The following is a 26,300-nucleotide window of genomic DNA, read 5'->3' as shown; positions in this document are numbered from 1 at the left end:
GGAAAACACCCAAAATTCCAACATACGCCTAACCTATGTAAACTCTGTGTTTAGTTCCTTCACATCGATAGCAATACAAACGAAAAAATGTTAACATTTAGCACTTGATAGCACAAGGATTAACTGCAGACTCTTACTGATCATGTTATTTTAGTATACAAGATAGAGCGTGTTGAGAAGCAAGCAAACTTCTGAGATTCCAAAGGCTGCAACTTGAAATGTTTGCTATGTGCAAGGCAAAACCCCAATAAGGGCATGCTGTTTATAATCTAAATGGCAACTGACAATGACCCTTAAAAAAGCAGCAATTAAGTCATTTGTAATATTATCCAGCAGACCCACATGCATGCAGATTTTCAACTGCAATCTAATATGACCCATTTACACCAAAGCAATTAATGCAACTACTTGATTACAATGCTTTAACTAGCGTGAATTCACCACTACAGCCATGCCAGACCTTTGGTTTAAAAGTCTAAAATTCAGAGGCATAAAGACCTTCACAAGCTTGTTTATAATGCTGACTATGAACATAACTTCACATGATGAAGTTACAACATTCCTATGTGGCAGATAAGTACTGCTCCTTTTTGGAATAATGACATCAACATTGAATTTGCTCAAAACCAAGCGGTCCTTGGCATAGACTGGACTGGACAAGATTAGACTTGCTCAAAGCAAAATAGACTGTCATATGGCCTAGAATGAGCAGGAAATTAAATATTCCTATTGTTAATGAATTCGTGAACAATACCACTACTTATTGATAACAATAAGACAATTGCATAATTTAATGTCTAGCTGACCACTTCTCAGTGCATTTTCCTGAAGAGGGAAAACAGATTTGATCATGCTTAATATGCTGGAGGAGAAAGATAGAATGCAAAAAGAAAAAATATCAATTACTTTGCCAAGTGTCAGAAACATGAAGAAAAGCAGGTGTTATATTTAGCAACAGTAGATTGAACCAATAATTATCTGTAAATTTGGGAGTTAGTATTGCATCAGCGTTATCTGCTTAGATCTCCAAATACCTTTGGGAATAATTAAATCACTCCCTTCTCCAGCCAGTCTGCTAGCTGCTGCATTGCTAGGAGATATAACAGGTAACATGGATGGTGAAGAGGGACCTGGAAACGGGATATATATCATGAAAATCCTTCTCTGTTGGACTAATACATTTCTCACATATAAAATATTTGAGAAACCAGAATGGATCCCATATGTCAAAATCTAAGCTAAGATCAGCTTTGAACACAGCTGGTTTGTTACTGCCTCCATATGGGAATTACTTGATGTGGCAAGCCATTTGGGGTATACTGACTAGATCTCAACTATGTTGCTTGTCTTATGCTGCTGCTGCCACTACAACTAGTTGTTAGAACTGAAAAGGTATTTTCTAATATACAAAAGGTCAGTAAATGGTTTCTCAATACTCACTCACTCTCTATATATTCAGATAGACTACTACATATGAAAACTATCAATTCAGTCAAAACACAAATTTATACAGAATCCCCTTTTTTAATGTATCTGTAAAAACAGATACGTTCAATAAGTAGTTAATCATACCTTGGAAAGGTCCAGCTTCAATGACTCCTTCTTTGGTACTGCCAAAGCCATGAGGTGTAATCTGGGTTTCAGACAGACCAAGTCCAGCTGGTATAGAACGCTTCAAGTCCTTAGAAATGATTGAATAAAAGGGGAAATTCATGTAAAAATTCCAGAGAAGCAAACATTGGGGCATCGCAACATCCTTCCAGGTTCATCTTGAACAATGTAGTCTATAGCCTGGAATCTAGTTTATGGTGTCATGACATTCTATTATGACAACTTAACACAACACATTTTTACAGTTGCATCACAGAGTTCACTTACATTTCTGGACCAGAAACCATGCACCGATAGTTTTGTTAAGAGTGTGATAGATTTTGCTAGGGAAGTGTATAGATGCGGGAAGAACATATTCTTCTATTAATTGCCTTCTGGAACATGCCTGGCTTGCGTCAAGGACTCTCGCTGTTAGCAGCTAATCCCGTGATGTACTTTTTTCTTATGGTTTCCGCTTTCAAGCATACTGCAGGTCCATTTTATTGCTATTCCTACCTTTGTTTGATAAATCCAATAACTATTGTCAGATATACCTGCTGTTTTGTGCCATTAGTTACATTTGGGAAAGCTTTATAGCCATGTTCTATGAAAATCAATGCAACTTATGTTCCAAGTAAATGTATGCAGGAAAAAGACAAAGGGAGAAGATTTCAAAATTCCATGCATGAGGAATAAACTGTTCTTGATAGAGACTGTCTGAGTTTGATATCAAACTCTTGATAAGAGTTTGATTCAAAGTAAACAATTTTTTTATCATGACTAGAATAGGGGTAAGATTGAGGCAGGAAGACTTTTGCAACATGCAAGAGTTAGCACAGACATCTCTGCAGACTTCCCACTGAGCGAGGAACAACTGGAGAAACAATACCCACACTTCCCAGTTGCAATGAAGGCAAACTCATGGTAGTGTTCTGTCCTTAAGCCCAAAGCCCCTGATGCTGCTCCCAGCCACCTCCTAAGAGAAAGTCCAGGAAACTAATATACATGATGGATTGATGGCACTGAACTGAGGTGAATTGGGGTTCTTTCAACCCCATTTGGGGTTTCCTATTTGGTAGGACACTAGAAACGCAATTTAAATAAGACACCAAAATACAGTACATTGTATCTCACCTTTTTTCAAGTTGCAGGTTGTAAGGACCAATATATTGCCCTCTCCAGCAGGGAGATACTACTTCTCCCTGCTGGACCATGGCATCATGGCAGCAGCACTGGCTAGTAGAAGCTGCCAGCAGGGATGGGGTTTAGCATTGTTCCTCAAAATACAAAAGCTAAGAATCAGTTCTATTTTATTCTCTTGTCCCACATCTGCACCAAGGTCTGCTGGGAATGTGGCTAGAGAGTCAACTGTGTGCACTGAACCTATTCAAAAAGGGACCTCTTTAGAAAGGTGACCTTTCATCTTAAGTTAGCAACAGCCAAACTTTCACCTCTCTAGTAAGAGGAAGCTGCCTTAGTTTCTTATCTTTTCATGCTTAGTATTTTCTACGCAAACTGACACCAGCTCCTCCGTTCTTTAAAATAAATGTTATACATGTATCCTGCTCTTACACGAGACTCCCAGTGACTTCCCACGTAAGGAACAGATCATGTCCGTACATGCTCAGCTTCAGTTTCACTACAGCATCAGGTGCTCCCAGGTAACACAGCTGGGCCCTTTCCTTTCACATTTAAAATAAACATTGATACTTTCAAAAAGTAAAATATTGGTAAAACTCAAGAAGCAAGACAAGTTCATCAGCTACTGTTACAGATAAGAATCATTCTGTAATTGACATATGCTCTACTGTACCAACAACACTGGCGCAACAATAAAGTCACTCCCCCTTGGACACTTAACTTTTGGGTACTACCTAGTAGCTGACTGAACAGAAAAACTATCATAGTTCTACTCTACAATGGCTATAAGAAACAAAACTACATAGACAGGTTCATTGACATTAACACTAATGCTCAATTGAGAAATGCCAAGCCTTGGTTAAGAAAACTATGGATTGAATGGAGGATTTTCTCACTTCAACAAAATATATAACAAATGGAGGGGTGGGGTATGTGTGAATACAGAAGACTAAAGTGCTTGCAAAGTAAAGTGCAAGAAGGTGGATACCAGATGCAATATCAGGTGGCCCGCTTTACCCATGGATTCGGAACCTGCGGATTTGAAGATCCATGGGTTCCGAACCTACTGAAGAATGTTCCGAACCCATGGGTATACCCAACCTGTACAATCCATAGGCAACAGAAGCATAGCTTCCAATGCCTCAGCAAGATTTCAGGTGCCCAAGTGTGCAGATTGGAACATCTGTGGATTTCAGTATCTACAGGGATTCTGAGATTGGAACCCCCACGGAGAGCGAGGGTCCATCTGTGCAGCAATACCTTGACTATCATAGCTTCACTCTTTCAACCATTTTAAATTATAATCACATTTCGTCCACACACTTTCTTCTTTCATCCAACCTTCTAAAATGTTCATATGTTTATTTCTGTTTTATTTTTATTTATTTAGGTTTCATAAGAAGTTGCATGTGTTATATAGTCATTTATGTTTTTCACTGGCCAAAATAAATTTGCAAGCTGAACATGGCTATGCTTTGACATTCATCAATTTTTTTGACTTTCATTCATGCTCTGCTCTCTAGCCAGAGAGAAGTGCAAGGTACTGCTGTATGTCAAAACCAGAGATGCACCAAATACCAGCCTGGCAACCTACCCTCCCTTAAATAAGTACAGGTGTGCCCCAGTATCCATAGGGGGTTTCAGAACACCCTGCAGTTACATGAAACTGTGGATAATGGGGACACCCCACCCCCGCTCTCCAAGGATGAGGGAACCATAGCTCCCCTTGACTGCAGAGGGCATTCTGAGCCCTGCAGAGGCCGCACACATCTGTCTGCAACCTCTGTGGGCCTGCAACCTCTGTGGAACCTACTTCCACCACAACGTTATCTCAGGGTCACTTTCTGGTCTCTCCAGTTCAAAGAATCCCACTCAACAGAGGCAGAATAGCCTTCTGGTTGAAGTTTTGAGATTCAACACTGTACAGAGTAGATAACGCCAGGCTAGTCCAGATTTTTCTGACACATCTAACTCAGCACAAGGCAGTTTTGTAAGTTCATGGCCACAATCCTATGCCCGGTTATACCAGAATAAACCCTAATAAGTAGGACTTAAACTACGCATAAAATTCACTTGCACATCACTAGAACTCTAACAGGGTATGGAAATGCTTGTCATAACTCAGAGGAAGATCTGTTTTTTAAAAGACCAAATTATCCATTCTGATATGCTACATCACACAAAAGCAGGGACAAAATGGGATTGTATAGCAGTGTAGGATGAAATGCACTGGAAAACTGTGACTATTGGGAGTTGTCTAGAATACAAAACCGCACAGTGGATCGTGGAATTAATCTGGTGGAACTGATTAAGGGCACCCACAGACATACTTACCCACAGATTAAGGGCACTGAGTATCCTAAGGGCATTAAGTATTGATTATTGGGTATTGATTAAGGGCACTGAGTATCCTAAACAAAGATGATATTTCCCCAGTTGCAAAAATCCAGCAAGTTATCAATTGGTACCAAATGTACTTGGTACCACACACCAATCTACCACACACTTGATTTTTATAATTACAGTATTTAATAAGTATTCTTAATCTTGCATGTGAACAAACATAGCAATTGAGACATGTTCTTCAAATCCCCTGCCTCTTTCTGGTTCCCCCACAAACTCCTACATACACATAGGCACCACAAAATCATGCCATGGAGCATACTTACGAAGAGAATGAGGAGCAGGCGTTGGAAAGGATGTGTGCTGCCATGATCTAGCTTTTAGGTCCCCCTCCTAATAATGCTTGAGTTTCAGCCCAACACACTGCCTGCCTCAAGGACTCCAAGTTAATACCTCTCCTGTCAGACAATCAGGTTCCAAAGGCTGCAGAGTACCTGATTTTTAGGTTCTCTCTCCTCTAGCTGCTAGAGTTCAGCAAAGTGGCTTTCTACCTCATTCCATGACTGCTCTAAAACAATTGATTTTGAGGTGTCACCACCACAATTCCAGCTGTGTTTGACAGGTCAGATTTTCACCCTGTAAGTAGTTTCCTACCCTTTCAGCTCTTTACCTGAGAGGACTCTTCCCCCCCAAACAGAAACACAGGCACATACCAACAAGGTGTATTAGTCACTTGATCCTGCTGCTGCTATAGGGTTAAGAAGCCAGCAAAAATCCACAAACAAGCTGGAAATGGCCCCTGCAGCAGTTAAAGGGTTAATCACCCAACAAGCTTTTTCTCCCTCTTGAGCTCATGAAGCCAAAACAGCACCTGCTGGGCTCCTGCTGCTACTGCAGAACCAATTCTATTGAAATTGAAATCAGCTGAAATCAACAGGCTCAGGCATGCCCTATCACACCATCTGCCCCCTAGGTCTTTCTTCTGTCAACAGATCAAAAAACTTCCTCTTTCTTGGCAGGTGCCTTTGTTGAAGGCTGGTCAAAACAGACCATAACACAGTCTGTAGGTGCAGGTGCTGTAAATACATCTGCACAGGCATCTATGAAGCTCCATCAGTTGTGCACTGCAAGTATAAAGAAAGATATGGCAGCAAGCTCTTCTGATCACTGGCAATGGTTTGTTCTTCTAAAGCTGGAGGACAAGTCTTCTTGCAACCAAGAGAGTACATAATATCAGTTGATTATGACCTTCAGGAAGGCCACACACACCTGAAGTTTCATCAGTTACTCCAGTACAATATACCTTCACATAACTGGTTTAATTCATATACTGCTCAGCACTGCTTGTGAATTTGCTTCTGTGTAAACTGAAATTGAGAACAGCTGGTTATATCACATAAGTAAGAAATCCCTACTGTATTCTTTTTTATATAACAGTGTTTATACAATTATGGATATTTCTTTCACAAGAAATATTATTACAGAGTTCTTCAGCAAGTGTGCGCTTTAAACATGTAATCTTCAGTAGGCAAATGCAGACACAACTATAGAGGAAGGAAACGGAAAACAATGAAGCCAAATGCTATAAGAAAGGCAATTAACCCAGATGGCTTTGCAGTGAACTCTGCACTTCTCAGCATTAGTCTCACAGTATAAAAGTCTATCCTTTGTTTGTCTTTCTATTTGTTACCCCTTCTGCTAACACTCTGTAGGGCTGGTACAGCTCTCAATGGAACCTCTCCAGCAATACTCCTCCCTAAATTAATTCTCATCTTCTAACCACACCCAACTTCTGGCAGTTTTTGGAACACTTTTTTTGGTTTTGCACTAAGTGCCTGACTGCCCAATCCTAAGGGGCAGCCCAATCCTGAGCTGCCTGGGGAAACCCCGCTTGGCGGCACCACGAGGGCCGCCGCTGAATCCAGCACCTCCCTTGCTACCGCGGGAGGCACCTTGGGAGTAGGGAACATTCGTCCCCTTCCCCCAGGTAAGGGAGGCAACCCCGCAATGGGGTTACTCTCTTTAGCGGCGCCGGTAAAGGCGCTCATGTGAGGCACGTAGCCTCCACAAGCGCCTAGGATCCTGCTGAGCAGAGCTCCACGGATCCTCCTCCTGCCCGCCCCAGGCACGCCACTTCCACACACCCCTCCCTGCATCACGCTGGCCTCCCGCCCCCTCCCCACGTCACACTGGCCTCCCCGCCCCCCGGAACGCCCCCATCCCCGCCCCATTCCCCGTTCCGCAGCCCAGCAGTTGCAGGCACCACTGAGCTATGGAACGCGGGCACCTGCCAGGCGGTGGCTCAGCACCGGCCGGAGCGGAGCCACCTCCTGCGGGAGCCAGGTGGTGAGCCCCGCAAACATGCCTTATGGCAAGTTTGCGACTGTGGTCCGCGCTGCAGAGGTGCAGTGCGGACCACAGGATTGGGCTCTAAGTCTTTTAGCAATGAACGATCATTAGGGATTAAGGCTTTAATCTCTAATCAAGAGATTCAGTCTTCATTGAGAAAGGCTGTCAGATTTACTTTCAAAATGTTAATGACCATAATGCGCATAAAAACATTCCAAAAGTCTACCTATATCTTAGTTTTATACCTGTGTTTCAAATGCTTCAAAAACATGAATAGTTTCCCTGGTCTCTCTTAAAACCTGCTTGGAAAGAAGAACTTCTCACACAGAAAATTTATGCCTTGATGTTTTGAATAATTCAAAATTACTATGTTTTAATTATCAACTGTCACAATCTCAAAAGGAAATATAAAATTGAACAATTCCTACCAATTTCTTTGGTACCCACCAGTATACCAGGCCCACCCATATACTAGGCCCTCTTTATTTTCTATTTTTTATATGCAGTTTATAAGATCTTCCATCACCATCTGTCTTCCCCCTAAATCATCTGCTAATCTTGTGTTCACCACCTACTCATTTTATCCTTCAACCAAGGTAGGGCATGTGCCCAGTAATTTTCTTTCAAGTATCCTTAGATTAAGTCCTCTTAACTTATCCAGCAAGGACTTAAAGCAAGTCATTTGCAAGTTACAATCTGAATGCATGTTGTACTAATAATTTTTGTAAATCTGAGCTTACTGCACAGGTATTCAAGCCAGGATACGTAAGAGCCATGAAACTAGTTCTGTGAACCAAAGGAGACTTAAACTTGCTTTTCCTTAAGCATCTGCCCCATAAACCACACTGGAAACCAATTCTGAGCTTCAGGTTCTAAAATCTCTCTACAGAAGAAAAAAAATAGGGACCTCTACTGGGTTAGCACAAAGCCATGGTTTGAGACCAAGTCACTGCTCAGACTCAGCACATGTATTTAAAATTATAAATAAATGCACAGGCATGGAGTAATACACTATCGAACATATTCAATGAAAAATATAGTTTTGAGTTAAATAGCAGTACAAACCAGAAGAGCTATTTTTGCAACCTGGAAAAGGATATTCTGCAAACCAGGGCAGCCCCTAATGGATAGCAAATATTTTAATCCATTGTTACAGTATAATTCCTATATATAAAATGTACAAAAATGGATTTTTTTAATTTGGTAAAATGCTTCATTTAGCAACATTAGTAGATATTTTGCATTATTGTAAAAACACTGTTTAAAAGGATTATGCTTTGATTCAGTAAAAAAAAGGGAAGAACATAAATTATCTATTGTATAATATAGAAAGCGCCCAGATTCCAGTAAGCTCTTATTCTTTTCAGATTCATCAGATAAATTCTGCTATCTTGATTTTTAGCCTGCCTTTCCCCCCAAAGGTCAGGAAAAAGAAAAGATCCAAACAGAGAAAATCAGAATGCCAGTGACAAGTCATTAAAATCTAACAAGCCTCTCCACTCACTTTGCTGTACTATCTAACTTATTTGTAGCTTATGTCTTCCATTTGAACAGATAAAAATTCATGTTTCTAAAAACATACAAACTTGTTTGTAAAAATCCATATATTTGGATTTGCCGTGTTTGTTGCTTGTTTGCCCGCCAGAGATATATGTGGCAAACACACACACACACACACACACACACGTACTTGCCATATACACCTATGGCAAACAAGCTTTGCTTAAGAAGCAAAAAGTGGTGAACCTATTACGTTTTTCACACAACATAATAACATTCTGTATTAATCTAACTGGAATACTGGCAAACAGTTCAGGGGATACAAGTATGACTATACATTCATACCCTGTTAAAGTTGTGTTCAAGTGTATCTTCAAGCTCTCCATTACTTGTCACAGGAATCTCTGCTGCTGAATTTTTTGGAGATTCTTGAGCCATTGAATGTTCCTACAATATGAAGACAGTATACATTAGTGTGTTACAAATATCTGGAAGAAGGCATTTGGAAGAAGGCCCATTCAACCCCGATACCTGGACATTGATTACACAGGCCTACAAAATTGAGGGTCAAAGGCCCAAATGCTGTAGCCTTTCCTCATAAGGAAGGTAGCCCAGTGTTCAGTGGGCTTACTCCCAGGGAAATGTGCATAAGATTGCAGCAGCCTAAATTACATAGGCCTACAAAATTGAGGGTCAGAAAAGTTTTTCCCAAACTTTATGGTGGTTTGACATGAATTTGGGGTGCCGATTCCAAAATATGGCATCCATTTTGGCCTATCACGTCTAGTTTTGGAGATATAGTATAGCCTCATTAGTGGATGGTTCAAGCAGCTTCCTCATGAGGAAGCCATGGTGTAGGCTTCCTCAAGAGGAAGCTGCTTGAATCCTTCATTAAAGAGGCTATACTATATCTCCAAAACTAGATGTGATAGGGCAAAACGGATGCTATTTTTGGAATCGGCACTCCAAATATACCCAGGAATTGGTGTAATGTTCAAGGAAGCAAAACATGTGTTGGCCTGTGTTATATGAAACATAATTTTCCAGTTACTCATTTTCCTAGAGACCTCACTATATACCTTTGTCTAGAATTTTGTCAAACTCCTTCCAATACTATACCCATCTAAAATGAATGCAGCACAATAGCTTCTGTGACTCAGTCATGGTACACAAGACATGCCTGGCATAACCAAGCATCTTAGCTAGCAACTGTATTTACTTTAGTACATAGATCACTTTCAAAACCAACAGAGACATTCACAAAAAAACTATAAAAATATATCATGTACAAGGTTACAGAATATAGATCAAGGGCCAAAAGAACACAAAGTTACTCCAATATAACATACACAATTTGCAACCTTTTGCTAATGTTCATAAAACCTGTGTGTGCATGGTGGCCAATGGACATCTCTCTGCCTTCTTCGTGTTATTGGTTGATAAGAGAACCTAATGACTAGTCCTCAAGGCCACTTGACACTGATCAACTTAAATCTCTTGCAAATGCTAGAACAGGGATTCAGATCAGCAGAGCCAGGATGTGGGAAAACTGCAAAATAAAAAGCATCAAGTTACTGTAGATCAGGGGTGCTCAATAGGTGGATCATGATCTACCGGTAGATCACGAAGCAAAATGAGTAGATCGCAGAGTGCCGACCCCCCCCCCTTCAGGTGCCTCTGGGAGGGAACGCTGGGAGTAAGGCCCATTGTACTCAATGGGGCTTACTCCCAGGTAAGTGTGGCTAGGATTGCAGCCTCATAGCCTAATCCTAGGCATGTCTACTCAGGAGTAAGTCCTGTTATACTCAGTGGGGCTCAAGGTACACCAACATACATTGTACACATAAATGTTATATGTTATGATGGCGCGAACATTGTAAAAAAAACTCTGGTAGATCTCCGGACCTTGCTGGGTTTCAAAGTAGCTCTCGAGCCAAAAAAGTGTGAGCACCCCTGCTGTAGATACTCGCCTATAGGGCGATAAATTTGTCCCAGCAGATCGCTCGTGAATCAACCCTTTGCATTATCTGCGGGGCCACTCAGGGTCAGGCTGTTTCAGGCACACTGTGGAGCAGCAGCGGTGCTGCTGGGGAGGGTGACGTGCCACCCACTCCCCCACCATGCGCTTAGGAAGCTCGAGACTCCACGCCTCAAGCAGGGAGCCTGATGGAGCTGCTCGGCTTGCCTGCCGCTCCCTCCTTCTCACTGCTCCTGGGCATTGCAGACCCGCCTGCTCAGACACCCCCCCCCCAGCCTGGTCACCTTGGCTCTGACTTCCTTCTCCTCCACCCCGCTAGTCTTCGCAAGGACAGGAAAGGGGAGCAAGGGAGCAAGAGCCTGGAGCATGTCCCATGCCTGTTTCCATGGGGCTTACTCCCAGGAAAGTGTGCATAGGATGGCAGCCTTTGAGTCCAAGCCTGTGCATGCCTACTCAGAAGTAAGCTCCATTATTGTAAATGGGGCTTACTCCCAGGAAAAGATTGTAGCTTGAAGATGGGGAGAAAGACTGGAGGGCTGCTTCTTCATGCAGAGTCTACAGCTCTGCATCTGCTTCTACCGAGCGTGAGGGAGGAGGGGAGCCCCCCCACCATCTGCCTCCCTCCTTCCCCCTCCCTCCCTCCCCCACTCCTGCACTGCCTGCTTCTTTCTGTCGTTCAGCCCCAGCCCCTCTCTTCCCTTCCACCAGCCTTCACTCTGTTGAACTGTTTTCTCCCCCTTGCCTGCTGTGCCTCCCTTCTCTTCTCCCTTCCCCACTGTCCCTCTTTCTCTGCTCCCTATTTACAAGCCATGCAATCAGGGAAACTGACCAGGAAACTGATTAGAGCAGCAGACAGCAGTTTCCATTTCACATCCCCCCAAGACAGAGAACAGAGCTAAACTGGCTCCCCAGAATCACTCCACTTCTTTAAGAGTGAAACCCCCTGACCGCCTTGATCCTGCTGTAAATGAAAAGGAGGAAACAGCCCTCAGACCAGGTGAGGGTGGGCATGTTCCAGCTGCAGGATGCACCTTCCCTGAAAGTGGAAACACTCGCATCAAATGTCTAACAAGCTATAACTCAGAGCACCATTACTTACGAATAATGCCCAGGGAAAACAATGGGTCTGCTTCTGAGTAAATAGAGTTTCAACTACGTGCAGCTGCACTTGGTCACAGCCATTTGCTGTTGCTTGTCTCTGCTGTGAATTGAATTGCACACTCCCAGTTGTGTTCTAAGTTGTATGTTATATGTAAAGCTTCTGGCTTAACACACCTTAAAGGTGGATTTGATTCATGGATCTCCTGCAGTGGTTCCCAACCTTTTTCATTTGCATATCCCTTGGCAGCCCATTTCCATAAATTGCACCCTTCATATTAGCAAAATGTTTGTAATTAATAATACAAGCCCTCACTTCCTCTATATGAAAGCCCAGACTTCATGTATTTATCACAGTGTTTTCTCTTTTTGTCTGTTTGAAGAACAGAAGACTCTGCCTTTCCACTGTTCTGCACCAGAAGTGTCTTGAGAAATTCTGAGTGACAGATCACTTTTTTTATGTTTTAGTTTTTTTCCTGTGCTGGTTTTCAATCAGTGGTTCATACATGAATTGATCACCAATAATTAGCTATTGGTGGGGCTTTCACAGCCAACTAGCTACCTCCCTTCCTGCCCTGCTGGCCCTACAAGGCATTCTGGAGCACTGTCATTATTCCATTCTCTTTCAAGTACCCCTAAAAGTCCTGTTGAGTGCCCCGGGGGTACAAGAACCCCAGGTTGGGAACCACTGTTCTATTAGTATGCTGCTTACAGTGCAGTTACTCTCTGATAGTGTTTACAAAAAGATGGTGAAGACTAGAATTTAAGAGTTTATGAATAAAAATGAATCTTATGATCTTTTACTATATTTAATAAATTAGAAACTGTACAGTTCTTAGGTAACAATTACTGGTAGGTTATTTTTCAGAATCTGGTAGACGGTAAAATCAGACAAAACTATAATCAGACACCCCCTAAGTTTATGACCCCGGCTTATCCGAGGGTCATTGAAAATTCTATGACTCTTGCCTCGAAACCTGCCCTTGGCTTATCTGTGAGATTGACCTATAGGTGGGTGTCCGCGGTGTGATGTTCGCTGAGCCAGCCATTTACCCTGACGAAGATAAAAGTCATATAAACCGACATGCTCCTTAATTAAAGCAAAATGAGTGCTCACAGTTTATCCAGAGCCCTGTATATATTCCATGCCTCAACACGGAATTTTAAAAATATCTATAAGGTCAAAAGGTTGCTGGTCTTTGCTTTTAAACACACGATCATTCTAGCAGCAGCAGATGTAGACCTGAAACACTTCCAACTTGCCTATCAGACGTAATAAGAGCACCCATTTAATAAGGAAGGTTCAGTTCCTCGAAAGTTTTTGAAAGGAGAAAAGTTAGCCCAAATAACCAAACATACTACAGTACATAAGCAGACATGTGTTTCCTTTTGGTTTTGCTAGCATTAGCAACAAGAGCATTCTTGTAAGTTTTTGGCCAAAAATGCAAATAAAAGTTCATAGGTAAGATGCTCTTTTTGATTCCCCCCCCCCCCAAATAAACCATGTTAGTACCAACAAATTTTTACCAGTTGTATAAAGTAAATCTATTTGTAACAGGATGCCTTCAGTAGCAAGCCTGGAAAGATATTCACCCAAAGGAAGTTGCTCTAGACCAGGGGTCTCCACACTATGGCCTAGGGGGCCATATATGGTCTGCCACAAGATTTTATCTGGTCCGCAATTCTTTGTTGGAGCACTCGCTAATGTTTGACATTTTTACTCATATTTGATTTCGCAGTTTAAGCATGGCATTGTTTCTTTGTAATTGTCACATTTCTCTTTTGTTCTGAATCATATTATGCTGATTACAAAACAGATCCAAGTAAAACTTATTTATTAATTTAAATTTCATTCATCATTTACAAAACCAATTCACAAAACCAATATGACCCTCATACTGAAAAGTTTGGAGACCCCTGCTCTAGACCAGAGGTCTCCAAACCCCGGCCCAGGGGCCAGATGCGGCCCGAAGCCAGCCTCTTTCCGGCCTGAGGTCAACCTCTTGTCTCCTGAAAGCCTCTGGCCCACTCAGCTGAACATGACTAGAACTGTGCTCTGATTGTGTCTGGAGGGTGTTCTAAGGGCCAGAGAGGTTGAATGAATGAGCCCATCCATTCATTTATTCACTTATCCATCTCTAAATCCATCTCTAAATAAATTAGAGAAGTTCCATCTCTAATTTATTTATTTAAATTTTTTTTCCAGCCCTCCACACCACGCCAGATATTTGATGCGGACTTCTGGCCAAAAAGTTTGGAGAGCCCTGTTCTAGATGAACAGCCATCTGCAAGGTTGTACTTACTTAAAATCTATATTCACAAATATGGCATTGAGAAGAATCAACTCCACAAATATTTATGACTTTACTTTATGCCCACATTTCTTGAACTCATTATCAGACTTTTTTTAAAATTTAACTTTGGGATTTATACATTTCATGCCATCATTAAGGGTTGTCACAACTTATGATAGAGTGCCCTCATGTGGCAGCACTTATATAGCATGGGCTGATTTTGATCAGAATGTAGCAATTCCAGTAGAACTGCTGAATTTGAAGATACCAAGTGCACTACTATTTTATGGCTGTAGCATAATAATTTTCCATGAATTTAAGAATAAAGCAATATAAGTTTGCACTGCAGGTTCAGAAACACAAAACTTATGACTATAGCTTTTATCTAGATTCTACAGCCACATGAAGTACTTTATTCTTTAAAAAAGCTACCTTTTACTGAAAATGCAGATTAATTTGCAGCAACAACTTTTAAAAAGAAGTTTTCTTCTAGCCTCTAGGAAGACTTACAGTCATCTGCTAAATTTCAAGCCTACTGAAAATCCAGAATCACTTCCCAAAACTGTTTGCAGGTTGAAAACTCTTACTCGAAGGCCTAACTGGTGAACAAAGTTTAAGTTTAGTCTTACATATTGGCCCAAAAAGTGCAGATGTAACATGAAGCCATGGTTTAGCACTGAATGAGAACCTAAAGGAGTTGGGGACTCATGCACTCTCCTCCCCATCTTAGGCATGAAAGAAAAATATTTCACTTTCAGCATAAATACAAACTGCAGCTCTGCATTACACAGAAATTCAGATAATTTCAGAGAATATAGTGGGAATAAACCATATTTTTATATCCTGGGTTGTTATAGTAAGACAGTTTCCCAGAATTTGTACTAACAGGGAACTACTGTTGCCTTTGGTGGAAGTTTTAAGTTGCCTTCTATCACATATGTGAGAGGGGAAAGAACACGAATAAGCCCATATAACCCTAAACCATGGGTCAGCATTACATGTGGACTAGGCCAGAAAGTCAGTAAGAAGACTGATGCCAAATCCTGAAATATGCCTGCAACAGCTCCTTGCACAGTGCTCAGTTACACCTTCAGTACATCAGATGGAGCTCTTAAAAGGACTAGGGAATAAGGGTGCAAAATTAAATCTGTGTTCTTACTTGAAGCTTTCCCCCTACACTCTCCACAGTGCATCAAAATGCTTATAAGTACTCCTGCAAATACTTTCCAACCCTAGGTATAATTAAACTACATTTTCTCAGCTTTCTGTGGAGATGCAAAGCAGATATAAGCCACATGGAAAACCTCCACATGTGTGGAAGAAAATAAGGCAGCTTAATTTACATCACATAACTAAGGAACCATGAAGAATTTCCTGTGTTCATTTTAGGAAAACACATTTAGACAATTTTGATCCCAAGGCATTCGTGCTTACAGAATAGGTTAGAAGAGTAGAATTCAGTGTTGTGTCCAACTATTATTCACTTTGCTAATGGAATATAAAGTCATGGGGCTTTAACATACTGATGACTCCACTAAAACATTTGCCTCAACTTACCCAAGGCAACAGAACATAAGCTTACCACAAAATAGCTAAGAGAAAAAGAAAGACACAAAACACAGCTTATTATTTAGTAAGAAGGAAAGATACAGAAAGTCACCAACTTAGATAAGGTCAGGAATTCTAGTTTTGTGAGTCATCATCAGCCAGGAAAAAATGGACACTGAAAATGTCAACTGAAACTAGTAGGGCACTGAACTTCCTCAAAAAGCACAATTTAAAGCTGCTACACTTCCCAACCTAGTGCTATCCTACTAGAACTGTAATCCTAAACACATTTACTTGTGAATGAGTCCCAGTTTATTTAGCAGATATACTTGTGAATTTAGCAGAATATATTCAAGTAAACATGTATTCACACAAGTTGTTCTAATCACAATATTTACGCAAAACCATAAATGCAAGGTCCACAGTTTGAGACAAACTCTAGTAGCCAAGTCAAAAAATTGTGATTGCCAGACCCTACCCTTCTGCTTGCCCCTGATCTCATGTTGAGTGTCCACAGAATCAGACACAAGCCCTTGCTCCTTTCCCCAAAGGAGCTGAAAAGGGTAGCAAGGGCTTGATGGTACTGCTGACACACTCCAGACTTCAACAAACAAGCACATTAGCCCCCCTCACATGTTTCAAGTAATACTGATTCAGTAATGCAAACTACTTTGCCAGTGCAACATGCTGCAGAGGTGCACTTTCATCTTCCATTCTCATCCAATATACAAAAAGTATGATCAATGTACACACACAGCCTGAAAGATAGCTAGAAGGCTTTAACAACCAAAAACTCACTGGAAAAACACCAAGATCTAGAGAAGACCCACCACTACCACATTTGCTGGGGCATCAACAATCCCCATGCTCTCAACATTACTGGATAATATAAAATCAAAGAACTACCAAAAAAAAGTTGAATCAGTTTGCTTTCAGTTAATCATGGTGTGATTTTTACACATGCTTGCCTTATACATGCATACAAATTGAGAAGTTAGTTCAGGATTCTTTTTCCAGTCTGAGCCTGTTATTGAATTGGTTGATTTTTTTTCTTTTTAAAGAACCACAGCCAGATACATCACCCAATCACCTCAGAGTCAGACTGGACTTCTTCTGGAGTCAGGCGAGGCTCATCAACAGTTGTGGGATTCTTGTTGTGTTCTGACATATCTGAAAATGAAATAAGTTAAACATGCATTACATTTTTCTAACTAAACTTTGCATGTTAAGGCAATTCCTTCAAGACATTTATGAACCTTCCTAAATCCAGTACACCTTCCACCAACGACCAAACACCACAACAAATAAAAGTTCTGTCAAGTTTGCACAATACGAAAGAGTGTGTATAACAAGGAATAGTTACTGGCTCTCACAGCTAGACTGAATGAAGTTCTGGTAATAGCTAATTAATAAGTTGGTTGACAACCTTCAGTCTAGAAAGACTATGGTATAAGCCTACAGCACCAGGTATTCCCAGGTGGTCTCCCATCCAAATACTAACCAGGCCTGACCCTGCTTAGCTTCCAAGATCAGCTAAGATCAGACATGTGCAGGGCAACAGTTGCTGCATTTAATTAATAAGTATTCCCAAGAGATTCTTAAACTGGCTACTAGAAAGATAAATTCACAAGGACTAGTCATTAGTTCAGCCTGCAGATCAAAATGTGACATCTACCCAAAGACAGACAGATAGATACAAGCAACAAAATCTCACAAGACTCCATATACGAACAGCTGGAAATACTTTATTTTTATGTAATCCTACAACATTTTAGACAATTGAGAATTTTTCAACTTAACATTCGGCTCATAAGATGCCTCCATTTACTGCCTAGAGCTCTGCATACAAAAGCACGCATCTTTCCCAAAGTTTGATACTTATGCTTTAAGATCATGCAGTTTATGTCATTCATTTCACTTTCACATTACCTCGTGTTCCAGAAAGTACCTCTGCAGCCATTTTAAAATATCTTGATTTTAAATGAATCTTAAAGTATCTCTTTGGAAGAGAAATTGTAGGCAACTCAATACAAAGATAGTTAAACTTGTGTATGCCAACTTTTAATACAGGATTACATGAAACTGGGGGAGCACCATTGTCTGATCTTTCCAACTTCAAGCTTATAATCTGTCTCCTTAAAATTACTTATATCAGTGATTCTCAAACTTTTTTAACACTGGGATCCCATTTTTTACAATCTTTGCAACCCAATTAGCTTTACTAGACAAAAAAGAGATCTTGAAAGAAACAATTTCTTGAGCTAACAAGATGAAATTCAATTTGGACAATACAGAGGTCCTCCTGATTCAGCAATCCACGATGTGGTACTGGATTACCGCCCTTCTCTGAATTGGGCTGCACTCCCCATGAAGGAGCAGGTTCGCAGCTTGGGGGTTATCCTGAACTCACAGCTACTCCTGGATGCCCAAGTGTTGACTGTGGCTAGGAGTGCCTTTGTCCAGCTTCAGCTGGTACACCAGCTGTGGCCGTACCTGCCTCAGTCAGATTTGGCCACTGTGGTTCATGCCATGGTAATATCAAGATTAGATTACTGTAATGCACTCTATGATGGACTACCCTTGAAGATGGTCCAGAAGTTGCAGCTAGGGCTGAATGCGGTTGCTAGAGATTGACAGTTTGACTCTGTCAGACCACTACTTTGGTGACTGCATTGGCTGCCAATTTAAGGTGCTGGTTTTGACCTTGAAAGCCCTTTGCAGCGTGGGGCCAGCATATTTGAGGACCACCTTCTTCCATATAGCCTCGTTCATTTTCTTCAGTCATCGGAGAGGGCCCTGCTGGTTGTGACACCATCAAGAGAGGTTAGGTATGGCAGCCAGAAATAGGGCCTTCTCAGTGTGGCACCAGTACTGTAGAATTCCCTCCCCTTTGAGTTGAGAGCAGCTACCTCACTATTCACCTTCCAGTGAGACCTGAAGACTTTATTATTTCAGAAAACACTGGTGCCCAGTTGTGGGTATGATGGCTACTTTTTGAGTAATTGTTTTTTCACTGCTGGTTTTTAAATCGCTGCTGCTTTTTCATTTGCTATTTTACAGTTTTAATTGTATTCTATAGATTTTTTATGCATCTCTTATGTATTTTAATTGCTGTTAGTTGCCTTGGGTGCCCTCTGGGCAGAAAGGTGGGTTACAAATCAAATGAATCAATAACTGTGCCCCTAACCTTGGTCTTGCTCACTGAATTATTCTATCTATCCAACCACTTTGTACACCAGAAATGGAACCATGGGAGAGGAAGAGAAAAGAAGGCCTGACCACTGAAGCTTTCACTGCAGATTTATTAACAGTATTATTATTATTTACATATTATAATATTACATATATTATTTACATTTGAATATTTGTTCTGTAGGTCCAAGCACTAACGCAGGGCTTCTCAAACTGGGGCATTGGGGCATTCTCAAATGCCCAATTCTCATTGGGACTATTTCTCCTTAAGGGGTGGGGCAGGGGGAAGGCCGTGATGCGATCCCCAGCATCGGATTGCTAAGGGGGATGCAGGGACTGCCAGCCTCCTGCAGGGAGGGGGGTCCAGGGAGCCCTGTGTGACCCTCTGCAGTCCCCCCAGCCTTCAAAAAGTGAAAGCTGAGTGAACACGCTCCACTTCCGGTTTTGTGGAGGTGGGGCACAATCGTTCCACTTTCACTTTCTGAAGGCTGGGGAGGCTGCTGCAGGGACTGGTAAGTAAATGGCAGTCCCTGTTTCCCTTTTAGCGACTTGCTCCTGGGGAACAGGTCACTGCCTCCCCTGCCCCTGCTGCCTTCCCCGCTCCCACGCAGGCACTTACTGCAGTCCTCAAACTTCCTGAGAATTTGAGAACCGAAGTACTAAGGCATTGGGAAAACTAACTGCACATATAGAGCAGAAAAAATGGTTTAATTTTCAAAATGTGTTACATCGCAGAAGATCACCAATATCAACACTACAACAGTTTAAATAGCTCAGAATGTTTCAGTTATGCAAAGGTCAATTAAGAGTATATACAGCCCATATTATATTGAACACAAGAGAACCCAGTGTACGTAAAAGATGGCAAAACTCAAAACATGTTGATAACATTACATTGCACTATGTCCTGCTACTTTACGAAGAAAAATGAGCACCAGGTACGGCAGCTAAACACCTGATGGCCCTTCTCCTTTTAAATCCATACAAACTACTCTCTACAAAAGCAAGCCAACACAGGCACATCAAAAATTAGATCTTCAAGTAATGTTCTTCAGTCACTCAATCACAAGGGAGGAGTTAGAACAGATATTTAGAATCACGAAACAATGGAATAACTGGAAGGTCACAGCTTCCCACACCGTTTTCCCCGCCCGTATTATTAGTATTAATTTTTATTAACAGTATTTACATACCTCTTTTCAACAGAAGTTCACAAAGCAGTTTACAGAGAAAAATCAAATAACTAATCACTCCCTGTCCCAAAAGGGCTCACAATCTAAAAGATGCAAAACACCAGCAGACAGCCACTAGAAAAGACACTGCTGGGGTGAGGAGGGCCAGTTACTCTCTCCCTGCTAATTAAGAGAAGCACCCACATGAAATAGCGCCTCTTACCCAATTAGCAAGAGCCATCTAGTGAATTCATCAGAGAAGCAAGATTCAAATCAGGAAAGTCCCAATTTCACAGCTTCTTCTCTTAACCCCAATGTTTCACCTGTTCCTAAAAGCAAGATGCTCTTCCTTTCTCCTTCTGTATCTAGATCAGGGGTGTCCAAACTTTTAGGCAGGAGGGCCACATCATCTCGCTGACACTGTGTCGGGGGGCCAAAATAATTTACATTTCAAATTTGAATAAATTTACATAAATGAATATATTAGAGATAGAACTTGTATGAATGAATGAATGCCTTGCGATAGCACAAGGCCTATAAAAATCCTTGCACAAAGCAAGACTAGCCTTTCCTTCACTGCCACTGCTACATCACAGATGTGAAACAGCAAGCAGTGGAGGGAACCCTTGTCCCACAGCTCATGCGAGAGGTCATACAGTCATCTTCACACTGAGAGCAGTTGCGTCAGGCCAGCATGGGCTCCAGCAAGTCTCTGGAGGGCCAGATGCTCATTGGAGACTGGGGGCTCCACGCGGGCCAGATTGTGAGTCCCTAAGGGCCACAAGTGGCCCCCGGGCCGGGGTTTGGGCACCCCAGATCTAGATCATTCATCTGTCCTGCCATGTGCTCAGTCTCCACTCCACAACTGTGCATTACTCATTGTGGCTATTGCTGAAAGGGTTGGCCATATGCCTCCTAGAGTTATATATCAAGAAATGCACGAGGAAACAAAGTGGTATTTTTGCACTGTTCTGTGTGTGATTGTCCATGACCAAGCAAAAGCAACTGAACAATAAGGCACCTACAATTTCATGTATGCATTTCACAGAAGCACAGACAAAAACAAGTCCATTTGGAATCTTGTGCATAAGAACCAGACAAAATCATTTCTCTGAACACAAGTCTTCCTATTTTGAGCAAAAGATAACACAGGCCAACACACATTTTGATTCCTTAAATGTTACACCAATTCCTGGGTATATTTGGGGTGCTGAATCCAAAAATGGCATCTGTTTTGCCCTATCATGTCTAGTTTTGGAGATACAGCATAGCCTCTTTAGTGAATGGTTCAAGCAGTTTCCTCATGAAGATGCGTACACCATGGCTTCCTCATGAGGAAGCTGCTTGAACCATTCACTAAAGAGGCTATGCTATATCTCCAAAACTAGACATGATAGGCAAAACGGATGCCATTTTTGGAATTGGCACCCCAAATTCATATCAAACCACCATAAAGTTTGGGAAAAACTTTTCTGACCCTCAGTTTTGTAGGCCTATGTAATTTAGGCTGCTGCAATCTTATGCACATTTCCCTGGGAGTAAGCCCACTGAACACTGAGCTGGGGCATGTTGCTTATGAGGAAAGGCTACGGTGTTTGGGCCTCTTCAGCCTAGAAAAGAGACGACTGAGGGGGGACATGATTGAGACATACAAAATTATGCATGGGAAGGATGAAGTGGATAGAGAGATGCTCTTTACACTCTCACATAACTCCAGAACCAGGGGACAGCCACTAAAATTGAGTGTTGGGAGAGTTAGGACAAAAGAAAATATTTCTTTACTCAGCATGTGGTTGGTCTGTGGAACTCCTTGCCACAGGATGTGGTAATGGCATCTGGCCTAGATGCCTTTAAAAGGGGATTGGACAAATTTCTGGAGAAAATCCATTATGGGTTACAAGCCATGTGCAACGTCCTGATTTTAGAAATGGGCTATGTCAGAATGCCAGATGCAAGGGAGGGCACCAGTATGCAGGTCTCTTGTTATCTGGTGTGCTCCCTGTGGCATTTGGTGGGCCGCAGTGAAATACAGGAAGCTGGGCAAGATGGGCCTATAGCCTGATCCAGTGGGGCTGTTCTTATGTTCATGACAACTCAGATTGTAAACTCCATGGTACTGCTTCCTCAAAGGTAAAATTTTATTCTTGATATCAATACCCCAGGATCAATACATAATGCCTTTTTTCCTTTAACTAACAATACGTCATCACAGTTGTTTCTGAACACTCAAGAGAAGCTTTTTTATGGAGAATATTTACTTCCTGTAGTTCGGCTACATAAATGAGACGTGTAAAAGTCACATTATCAACTTGTATCAACACCCTGAGTTTAAACATGCCCTCTGGTATGAAATATGTTTCCTCAATCACGTTAGAAAAAGCAGCAAGGATTTTCAAACAAGTGAGGAAGTGATTACCAGTAAATTCAATCACTCCTAGGACTCAGGAAGTTAAGCAAAGCTGTACAGCAAACTAAGCCATTTCTAAAAACTAAGCCATAATATTTATGGCTTTCCACATAGTTCTTACCACAAGGCCAAGGAGTTAAACCTGTCACCAAGAGTACCTTTTTGGTTTTAGAAAAATCTTTTTTTCAAGAATAGCACCATTCTGCATCTTATGAAGAGATGCTGATTCTGGCTGAATGGGTGGGTAGTGAGGCAGGTATAGTAGAAACATTATGGTGCAGCAGCATCCTGGCCGGATTGTGGGATACATCAGATGAGACTTCAGACAATGGCCTTCAAGTTTCCATTCAGGCCACATACACAAGGCTTCATAAAGTGCTCATCAGTTATGAGAATCTTAGATGACAACCAGCCAACTGTCTTTATAAACCTTAAGACAGCATGCAAGGTACTTCCCCAGGAAGGTTGGAAGAGACAACACAACTGCTAACCAGCACACTTTCCCTATAAAATCTCCTTCTGTACCTTTACTGGGTACCAAAGGGAAGCATTCACCTCTGCAGAGCAGGTTGTGAGCAGTTCTTACTGAAGACTAAGTCCAGCCAAAATCAACTAACTAGCCTACAAAGATTCCAGGTTTTATTTTTTCTTAAACCAAAAATACATAGATTCTGTTACTCATAAAGGAGGTAACGGTAGACAACATACAAGCCTGAGACTCCTTGCGATTCATTCTTCTAACACCAACCACAGCTTGGAAACAATGCACTCGTATCTAAACCCAATTCCATTCAAAATAACCAGTATTTATCAAGATAAAATTTCGCTACAGCACCACACATGTCAAATCACCTCAAGGGCAGTCCTAACTATGTTTATCATTCTTGAATGTAAACTTTTACTGTGTTTCTCTTGTATGTCTGCAACACAAAACAGCAATATTGCCTATTAATCACACAAACATTTTCTAACATAAATGAGAAACACCTTCAGAAGTGTGTGCTTTATTCGGTCAATATCTAATAAACTTCCAAACTTGTACAAATCTGCTAGATCTTAGCTTCACTTCTTTTACCCAAGTAGCTTTGATGAACTTTGCCACAATTTTAAAGTACTGTAAATTAACTTTCTGTTCTACCAAAGATGGAAAGCTGGAATTACTCTCATCTGCTGTTTAAAACAGAAGCAGCTTTAACAAGAATTTATTCATTCAAAGGGGTCATTGGTCTAAAACTTATGACTATGTACCTCAAGTGTCCTGTAGCTATTATGCAAGAGAGAGACTCCTGTGTCACTTAGGATAACAACATGAAGTATGTATGATCAGTTCTTGATCCAGACTGTCAGAGCTTCATATACTGAGTTTGAAGTCAGGCAATAGCCAGGTAATAGCTTTTATATCAACTTTTTTGATTAATTAATTAAGTTGTAATACCAGACAACTAGACAAGTTCCATTTGGCAATCAAAGAGAAGCTATCTTGGTAGCAGCACTGTTCCGTTTTTGTTTTTTGACATGCAACTATCACTCATTGTGGAAACCACTTTCGGAAGAACAGTACTACCACCACTGTTCAGGACTTTGACACACAGTAGGCACCTCTTTCTCTCTCTCTTTCTCTCTAGGCCAGGCAGCCACATTTTGCCCACGTACAGGCCACTGCCCCAGTCACAACACTGGGTCAACCCAGGCAGGGCAGTGGCCACAAAGCAGGGCCACAAAGCAACACACATGTGAAGTAGCAGTAATGGTTAAACACAATGTCTGTTCCTAGACAGAACCATTAGTACAGAATGGGCAGGTAACCCACACCTGGGTTACACAGGAAGAAAAAAGCCCGACAAGGAAATGAGCTCTTAGTAACTGCAAAATGTCACTACTGCTTAATTTTCAACTCCAGATTTTCAGCACCAAGCAACCCAAAGGAGTGATTTTCAACCTTTACCATTTGACGAACTACCATTTCAGGAGCTCAAGTTGCCAATGCACACCATCAAGTTTTTGACAATTGACAAGGCACATCGTGCTGTCAGTGGGGGGGGGGGGCTCACACTCCCCATTGCCCCAACTAATAAATGACCTTCCCCCAAATTCCTGTAACACATCTGTGAACTACTCATGGCACACCACTGCACCATGGCACAGTGGTTGGAAATGGCTGAACTAAAGGAGTAAAAGAACCACGAAAGAGAAGGGGCAGGCACAAAAGGAGGCTTGTTCCTCCTCCTTTGCAGATCCACACGCCTTGGCTGAGCATTTCCTCCTGCTCTCCATGAGCTCGTCACCTGTCACTGCCCCACCCGCCTCACACAGAGGACGAACTGGGCGTGAACTGGGACTGCCGCTTTTCTTTCCCTGGCAGAGCGCCCACTCTTAGGAGTAGCAGCTGCAGGGCGAGCAAATGCTGGAGAGGTGGAGCAGAGTCTATTTCCCCCACATCCCTATCAGAGACCTGCGGTGGGTGGGGAGGCAGGTGAGGCAGAGCCTCCCCACCGGAGTCCTTCGAAAAGCAGTGCTGCCACCATATGAGGCTCTGAAGCACCACAACCCACACGTGGAGTGTGGTCACCCCATGCAGGAGGGTCGTGTGCGTTCGTGAGAGGGACTTGTGGTGGGTGGGTGGGTGGGCAGGCAGGCAGGTGAGGCAGAGCCTCCCCACTGTGCTTTTAGAGTTTTAGCTTTTAAAGCACCGTCACCGTGGGAGGCTCCCAGGCACCCACAGCCCATGCACAGAGTGTCACCCCATGGATGATGGGGTGAGATGTGCTCCACGCGTGGGCTGGGAGTGCTTGAGCTCCTCCCACGGCGGTGGCACCGCTTTTCAAAGGCCTCCCCACCCACCTGCGCCCCGGTCTCCAAGCACCACCAGTGGAACGGCCGCCTGCCTGCGTGCAGGCTGCAGCTGAGAGAGCCCAGGCAGGCCAGCCCTGGCGTGCAGGCGCGTGCGCGGCCCGGGAACGCCTGCCTCAGGCTTGCAGAGCGCAGCCGAGGACGCAGAGCCTCTTTGCTCCCTGGGGGACGGGGAGGGCGAGGAGTAGCCTCAGCGCCTCCCTGGGGGGGAGGGGAGTCTCCAACGGCCAGGCCTCCCGCAGCGAGGCCGCAGCGCCGCCACCCTCACCTGCCTGGGAGCAACGACTCCCTGCGGATCCGCCAAGGGTCTGCAGGACGCTCTACCCGCACCGGGAAGGCTCGCTCACCTCGCCGTCGTCCTCGCCGCCGCCTCTATCCTCTGCCCCCTCCCCTACAACTGCCGACACAAACCGGAACTACCTGGCCGGAAGTAGAGCGGCCGCCCGCTACTCTATGCTCTTCCCCCACCGGCACCCGGACACTTCCACGTAACCATGGTAGTAGAACATCCGGGTCTCTGGCGTACTCTCAGAGGCTCCTTGTCCCCGCTCAGGGGGCGGAGCCAATGAGGCTTTCAGGATCCTAATATGTAAACGGGGGGGATAGATTGAGTGCATGGCAGGCTACGCAGAGCACGGCACAGAGCGATGCCAGGGAGATGGGGGGGGGGGTTTGAAGTGCTGTCCCTATTTGGCGTGAAGCAGGGACGTGGGGTGGGGGTGAGGCAGATGAGGCAGAGCCTCCCCACTGGAGTGTGTGTGTGTCAGGGACGTGGGATGGGTGGGGAGGCGGGTGAGGTATACTTCCCTCTCATTCACTCACACCCACACACCCCTCCT

The 26,300-nt window shown here is 42.8% G+C and overlaps 1 protein-coding gene across 5 annotated transcripts in view; it reads right to left on the bottom strand.

The window, feature by feature from the left end:
* Positions 1 to 25,876, bottom strand: part of ARFIP1 (ADP ribosylation factor interacting protein 1) — a 45,564-nt gene extending 19,688 nt beyond the window's left edge. The window contains exons 1-5 of one of the 5 annotated variants that reach the window (XM_066631960.1): positions 25,730 to 25,876; positions 16,931 to 17,010; positions 9,268 to 9,369; positions 1,573 to 1,681; positions 1,035 to 1,130 (exon numbers count right to left, since the gene is read on the bottom strand). In XM_066631960.1, the coding sequence (XP_066488057.1) occupies positions 1,035 to 1,130; positions 1,573 to 1,681; positions 9,268 to 9,369; positions 16,931 to 17,008 (385 nt within the window). In that variant the 5' untranslated portion in view covers positions 17,009 to 17,010; positions 25,730 to 25,876. The remainder of the gene's footprint in view (positions 1 to 1,034; positions 1,131 to 1,572; positions 1,682 to 9,267; positions 9,370 to 16,930; positions 17,011 to 25,729) is intronic. The other 4 variants (XM_066631962.1, XM_066631965.1, XM_066631963.1 and 1 more) reach the window with 4 other exon arrangements.
* Positions 25,877 to 26,300: the final 424 nt, after the last annotated feature.

The sequence above is a fragment of the Tiliqua scincoides genome, chromosome 6, assembly GCF_035046505.1.
Source record: "Tiliqua scincoides isolate rTilSci1 chromosome 6, rTilSci1.hap2, whole genome shotgun sequence".
In the NCBI taxonomy this organism is placed as follows: Eukaryota; Metazoa; Chordata; class Lepidosauria; order Squamata; family Scincidae; genus Tiliqua; species Tiliqua scincoides.
The sequence above is the reverse complement of the archived record's forward strand: the minus strand, read 5'-3'. Positions and strand labels throughout refer to the sequence as shown.